This window comes from Lycium barbarum, chromosome 1 (genome assembly GCF_019175385.1).
Source record: "Lycium barbarum isolate Lr01 chromosome 1, ASM1917538v2, whole genome shotgun sequence".
Classification (NCBI taxonomy): Eukaryota; Viridiplantae; Streptophyta; class Magnoliopsida; order Solanales; family Solanaceae; genus Lycium; species Lycium barbarum.
In genome coordinates this window covers 151998223-152004975 of record NC_083337.1, presented here as the reverse complement: position 1 = coordinate 152004975, position 6753 = coordinate 151998223, and the positions used below count along the sequence as shown (strand labels likewise).

General features: G+C 36.7%; 1 protein-coding gene across 1 annotated transcript; it reads left to right on the top strand.

Annotated features, from left to right (window-relative positions):
* The first annotated feature begins 1163 nt into the window (after positions 1-1163).
* On the top strand, positions 1164-6410 carry LOC132644506 (signal recognition particle subunit SRP54 1). The gene is made up of 9 exons (XM_060361100.1): positions 1164-1570; positions 2372-2471; positions 2652-2805; positions 3777-3927; positions 3991-4139; positions 4986-5086; positions 5181-5338; positions 5674-5788; positions 5890-6410. The coding sequence occupies exons 1-9, from the start codon at positions 1340-1342 to the stop codon at positions 6216-6218; spliced, it is 1488 nt and encodes a 495-aa protein (XP_060217083.1). The 5' UTR covers positions 1164-1339; the 3' UTR covers positions 6219-6410.
* The last annotated feature ends 343 nt before the right edge of the window (positions 6411-6753 follow it).

The window sequence follows — 6753 nt, the reverse complement described above, 5'->3', positions numbered from 1 at the left end:
AAAAGAACAACGTATGTTGTTAGTGGCAAACTTTTATTTTCATGAGCAAAACAAAAATTTACGCAAGTGTTAAGAACTAGAAAAGTATGCCGGAGGAGGCAGAAGTTCACTTTACAAAAGAATAAAGTATGCTGTTAGAGGCAACTTTCATTTTCATAAGCAAAACAAAAGCATTATTAACAAAACAACACCAAAAACACATAAGATTGCATAAAAACCAAAATTATTAACAAGACAACACCAAAAAACCAAGCACACATAAATTAACTTAATTGATGAAGTTATGTCGAAACAAGCATAACTTTATGCCGGAACCGGCATAACTTCAGTTTACAAAATTACAAAGTATGCCGTGAGAGGCAAACTTTCATTTTTCATAACCAAAACAAAACATTATTAACAAAACACCAAAAACACATAGATTGCATAAAAACCAAAATTATTAACAAGACAACACCAAAAAACCAAGCACACATAAATTAACTTAATTCATGAAGTTATGCCGGAACAAGCATAACTTTATGCCGGAACCGGCATGACTTCAGTTTCAAAAACCAAGAACTCTGCCGGACCAGACATATGTTGCCTCAGACAAACACATTCTTCGCAAAAACCAGATTATTAAATAAAAACAACAGCAACAACATAAAACAGCTTTCACAGGCAAAACTTCAATGATTCAACAAAGAGAAAACCAAAACGCATATCAAAATCAACAAAAACATATTACAACATTCAAAAAATCAAAATATATACATGGGGAATGAAACTAAAGTTCAAAAACTCATCCAGACACTATAACAAAACACTATAATTTTAAATAAAAAAAGATCAATTAAATATAAAAAACGATGAAGACAAGGATATCAATTCAACAAATAACAATTTAACATAAAAACAAATAGCAAAAGATCCAAATTCGTACCTAAGTTTTAGAACAGATGAGACAAACACAAAACAGAGGAGGAAAGAAAAAGCAAAAAAAGAAAAGAAAAGGGAAAATGACGAAATAAAAAGGATTTTAATGGGGTAAGAATAATTTTGTCAAAAAACTTTGATTAAACAGGAGGCAAGGGCAAAATTTAAAGAAGACATAAATGAGGGACAAAATATAAAGACCAAACGGGCTCTTAATTGCCTTTTTATTTGTGGCCCACGAAAAAGGAGGGTCGGGTTGGATTTCCTGACCCGGTCCAGCAGCAAAGAGCGGCGCTCTTCTTCCTTGTCGCCAAAGAAATATCCTCCTCATCCCTTGGAATAAATTTTCCTTGCCAAATTCAATAGCCATTGACAAACTTAAGTTCGTCCAAAATCCCGTGTCTTGTGGATCTTGATCAAGATGGTGTTAGCACAGTTAGGGGGGAGCATCTCGCGTGCTCTCCAGCAGATGAGCAATGCCACAATCATTGATGAAAAGGTCCTCAACGAATGCCTCAATGAAATCACACGTGCTCTTCTTCAATCCGATGTTCAATTCAAACTTGTCCGTGATATGACAACCAATATCAAGAAGATTGTTAATCTTGACGATCTTGCTGCTGGACATAACAAGCGTAGGATCATCCAACAGGTTTAATTTTCTTTTCAGCGAAAAAATTGGCCTTAATGTGATTCTTTGTTAATTGCTTCCGAATTTGGTAAACTTTCCTTAGTTGTGAAGTTGATATTCAGGTAATGATTGTCTTAGAGCCTGTTTGGCCATGAAATTTGAAAAAAAGCAGTTTTTGTATTCAAAGTGAAAAATGGTAATTGGAGTTGTGTTTGGCCATGAATACTATAATTGGAGTTGTTTTTGATTTGGAGTGAAAAAGTGAAAACAACTTTTTGGACCTTTTTTATATCAAAATGTGATTCTTTGTTTTGCTGTTGCTTCCGAATTAGGTAGATTTTCCTTACCTATAGGAGTTTATTTTGAGATTTCTCGATTTTCAGTCTTTTGTGAGGAGTGCTTGCTCCCTTGTTGTTAGTGACTGTTTAGATGAAGTTCCTCTTGGGTTGCAAATGGGAAATCAGTGTTTAATGGGTATTTCACCAAGACATTCAGATAATTTACGGTATGAGAGATGCAAGTTTACTTTTTCCCAGCGCAATTTCAAATTTGGTTGAAGAAGCAAGTATTGTGAGGATTCATCATGAATTGGCTCGCTTATCATTATAAATTTTGTTTCTACTGAAGAAGAAAAGAAGACAAGCAAATGAACTTATAGGACGTCTTTCATGATATCCCTTTTCATTTGTTGCTTAACTTGTTTTTTGTTGTGTCTAGTTGGAGTTCCATTGATTTTTCTGTTTCTTATCAATTTTATATTTCTTTTTCCCACACCACCTTCTTTTATCAACTCAAGATAGTTTTTTTTTTTCATTTGTGTAGGCTGTGTTTAATGAGCTGTGCAAGATATTGGATCCTGGGAAGCCTGCATTTACACTGAAAAAGGGGAAACCTAGTGTTGTAATGTTTGTTGGTTTGCAAGGTGTGTTCATTTAATCTTCTGCTTTAGGTGTATGTTGTGTAACAAAGCTTATATGTGAGCAGTAAGTATTAACTATCTCAGCAGTAAGTATTATTTGGTGCAATAATTGTAATGCACACCAAAAGCTTTTTCCTTTTCAATTAAAAGATGGTATCCTTATTTCTTTTATAATTCGCGCAGGGTCTGGAAAGACTACAACATGTACAAAATATGCTTATCACCACCAGAAAAAGGGTTGGAAGCCTGCTCTAGTGTGCGCAGATACCTTCAGAGCTGGCGCTTTCGATCAATTGAAGCAGAATGCAACTAAAGCCAAAATTCCTTTTTATGGAAGGCATATCCTCTTCTGAATCTATTAGTTTTATTCTTATTTAAACATCTTTAGACTCGTGATGCTCATTCTACTATCTAATGATGATCAATATCCCTCTTTTCTTCTTCCTGACAGAAGAAGCTGAAACTCGTCGTTTTTATTAGCTAATTCAATCAATAAACAATGTCATAGGTCCATAAGCATTGCCAAATTTAAAGTGCATTTCGATAAGGAAAGCGGAGAATGGAATCTGACAAGCATTGCCTGATGCATGTGAAAAGTGACTTGTACTTGGCTAAGGAGAATCACAAGATTAGAGTTAATTAGCTGACAGCTGCCCATGAGTCATCATATTAGTAAAGGCCTATCCTTTAGAGTAACTAGCTTGAATTCTCTATAAGTTACCTCAATCTCTCCTAATTAGTTTCTCTCCTACACTTCAGCATCCTATTTCTTAGTCCACCATCTCTTATTTATAGATCCTTGTTCATGTCCTTGAAAGAACTCTGTAAAATATTTTATATCTAAACTTTTAGGTATTTATATCTAAATTGATCAAAATATTAAAAGATTGCTACTGTGTCGAGTGTGTCCCATGAGCTAATGATATGGTACTTTGAATGGTAGAAGGGAACAAAAAAGTATAGTACATAATTGACTGTTGATTTTCTGGTCATCAAATTGCCTCTCCTAATTTGGCAGAAGATTGTCTACTTTTTGCATTAAGCTTTTCAACTTTTTCCTTAAAATCCTTTTAAACCAAATTTTCCTCCATAAGGGAAAATGAGGGGAATTAAAATAAAGCTATTCTTATTGTTGCTAGGTTATAGGAATATACAGTTTACTGGCTTTAAATGGAACTTACTGTTGTTGCGTGTCATATGAATAGGACTGAACCTGTAATTAGCAATCAGGTCATTTTGAACTGTATCACTGTTCTAATCAACACTATAGGGCATTTTGTTTTAATTGAATAAATGTTTCTGTAACAGCTATACAGAATCAGACCCAGTGAAAATAGCTGTGGACGGTGTGGAAACATTTAAGAAGGAAAATTGTGATCTAATAATTGTGGACACCAGTGGACGCCACAAACAAGAAGCAGCTCTTTTTGAAGAAATGCGACAAGTTTCTGAAGCAACGGTATGGTTTACTATGCTCTATATTTTTCCTTTCATTAGATGCTCATCTTATTGTTTTCCGCAGAAACCGGATCTCGTGATATTTGTTATGGATAGTAGTATTGGACAAGCTGCTTTTGATCAAGCTCAAGCATTTCGACAAAGTGTTGCAGTTGGAGCCGTGATTATTACTAAGATGGATGGCCATGCTAAAGGAGGTGGCGCCCTAAGTGCGTAAGTTTTTAATGGTTTGGCTGTAGGCTTAAAAATGTTTCTTCTTATAGTTCTGGGTATTCTCATCTAACTGCAGAACATATGTTAAGCTCATGTTGTCAGTTTTTTAAGATTTGAACTTCAAGCCATGGGAGCCCAAAGTTGCAGGCCGCTGCTGCTGCTGCTGCTGTTGTTTCTTTTCTTTTTTTTTGGTGGTACATGCTGTTAGTTTGCTTTTTACTGGTTAAGAGGGAATCTCTGTTTGTTTACCCGTTTCTGTCGCATAAATACTCTAGTAAACTGTTAAGATATTCCTGCAGGAAATGATTATTTCTTTATCAAACAAGACATAGAAATTGATGCTGCTGCTTAAGCCTTGAATATTTGGTTTGTACATCGGTATTGATAATATAATTTTTCTTGAAGCCTTGAAATTTTAAAGTTGCTTTATGGTTCAAAAAGCAGTGAAAGTGCAACTTTTATGGCTTCTTGGATCCAAAAAGATAAAAAACTTTTAACTGCCTCTATAGCGGACATATCCATCTTTTGTTTACAAGGATCTTTTTATATTGGTGGTGTCCGGGCCAAGTGCTGTCTTGCGGGCACAGGTTGCCGAGGTAGTCTTGCTCGCAAAGGCTGGAGAAAATGAGCTCCATCTTGCGTTGTAACCGAGATAAAGACTTGGGATCTTCAGATTGTTACTCTATGTTACAACCACTAGGACATCCCTTGGGGACTTCACAAGGATTTTGTTATTGATATTCACAAGTTATAAGTTGGATCAAGTTTTCTCCAAACATTCTGATGAATATTTTTGGCCTGTTTCTTTGGATTAGAAAAAGATTTATTTGCTCTTTCCATCTGCAGAGTTGCTGCAACTAAAAGTCCGGTCATATTTATTGGAACTGGTGAACACATGGACGAGTTTGAAGTTTTTGATGTTAAACCATTTGTTAGTCGTCTTTTAGGTTTGCATCTCTTCTGTTAATATTGTCAACTTTGCTTTGACTTATGTTCCTCTTTCCACTGCCATTGACTTTGTTCTCCTGAACTATCTACCAGGCATGGGTGACTTGTCTGGATTGGTAAACAAGATACAGGATGTGGTCCCAATGGATCAACAGCCTGAGCTTCTTCAGAAGCTATCCGAAGGACAGTTTACCTTGAGGATTATGTACGAGCAATTTCAGAACATGCTTAAAATGGGTCCCCTTGGGCAGGTTTGCCACTCGCATTCGTTAATCTGATCCTACTCGTGTAAACATTTCAAGCATCTTAATGCATTTTGGTCATAATAGATTTATGGATTTCAAATCACTTGAATCTCATTTGAGCATTAAACTTTTTTTGTTCCAAAAGTATTTTTAATGCATGAATAGTAGTTTAATTGGATGGGAGCCCCCCCCCCCCCCCCCCCCCCCACACACACACACACACACACTCTCTCTCTCTCTCTCTTTATCTCTTTTACAGAGTGCCTGTTTGCTTTCCCTTCTAGAGGTTGATCGATATCGTTCTTGTTGCACATCGTTGATGTTCTTTTGTTGTGGTATAGGTCTTCTCAATGCTACCGGGATTTAGTTCCGAGATGATGCCACAAGGTCGTGAAAAGGAAAGTCAGGCAAAATTTAAACGGTATATGACAATGATGGACTCCATGACTGATGAAGGCAAGTGACCTAACGTTATATGGGAGTGTAGTTTAAGCTATTTGTACACCTTATTTAGAATATAGTGTAACCGTTGATCTAAATTGATAACATTGTTGCAGAATTGGACAGTACCAACCCAAAGATTATGACTGAATCTCGAATCATGCGTATAGCTAGGGGATCTGGCCGCCTAGTGCATGAAGTGATGGAGATGTTGGAAGAATACAAACGACTTGCCAAGATATTCAGCAAGATGAAGGGTCTTAGGATTCCAAAGAAGGGAGATATGAGCTCCCTGTCCAGAAACATGAATGCACAAAACATGAGCAAATTTCTTCCCCCTGATATGTTGAAGCAGATGGGTGGCATGGGTGGTTTGCAGAACATAATGAAGCATATGGGTTCCGCCAAGGACATGATGGGTATGTTTGGTGGTGGAGGAGAGTAATAACGTGATCACAATCAAAGTACACTTTATGGGTTAAATGTAAAGGCTAGTTACATTATCAATCTATAGGTGCTGGAAACAGCGTGTGACCAGATCTCTGTCATTCCCTATCTTTCAAATTTTTGGAATCAGATGCATGTGGTGAATTTAGTTGATTTAGAAATGAAACGTGGTATGATTTTGCTGGAACAACTTGATTTTGATGCTCCACTTTGAGAGTTGCAACTTGCTATCTTTGAAAGTACTTTCCTGTGAGGGATGACATAGTCTGCATCCTTCTAGATTTCTCCTTGCAAATTATCAGTATGCTGGATGACATTCGTCATTGATTGGCGTACTTGTATATATAGCTGCAGCTGGTGGAGAAGCCTCTCAAATTTCTGAGGATAGCAGAAATTTTCTATTGCAGAGCTTGGTGAAACATTTCAATGACCACTTATACAGTTACCATTATATGTTGCGTTAGAAGTCGCTGGTCTTTCACCAGTACCGCCGGTGCTTCTCAGTCTGTCTCAGGTTATATCAGCACATATGA

Coding starts and splice junctions, on each gene's coding strand:
- LOC132644506 (XM_060361100.1), top strand. CDS start 1,340: ATGGTGTTAGCACAGTTAGGGGGGAGCATCTCGCGTGCTCTCCAGCAG. Junction 2,472..2,651: donor AATGTTTGTTGGTTTGCAAG/GTGTGTTCATTT, acceptor TAATTCGCGCAG/GGTCTGGAAAGACTACAACA. Junction 5,339..5,673: donor AAATGGGTCCCCTTGGGCAG/GTTTGCCACTCG, acceptor GTTGTGGTATAG/GTCTTCTCAATGCTACCGGG.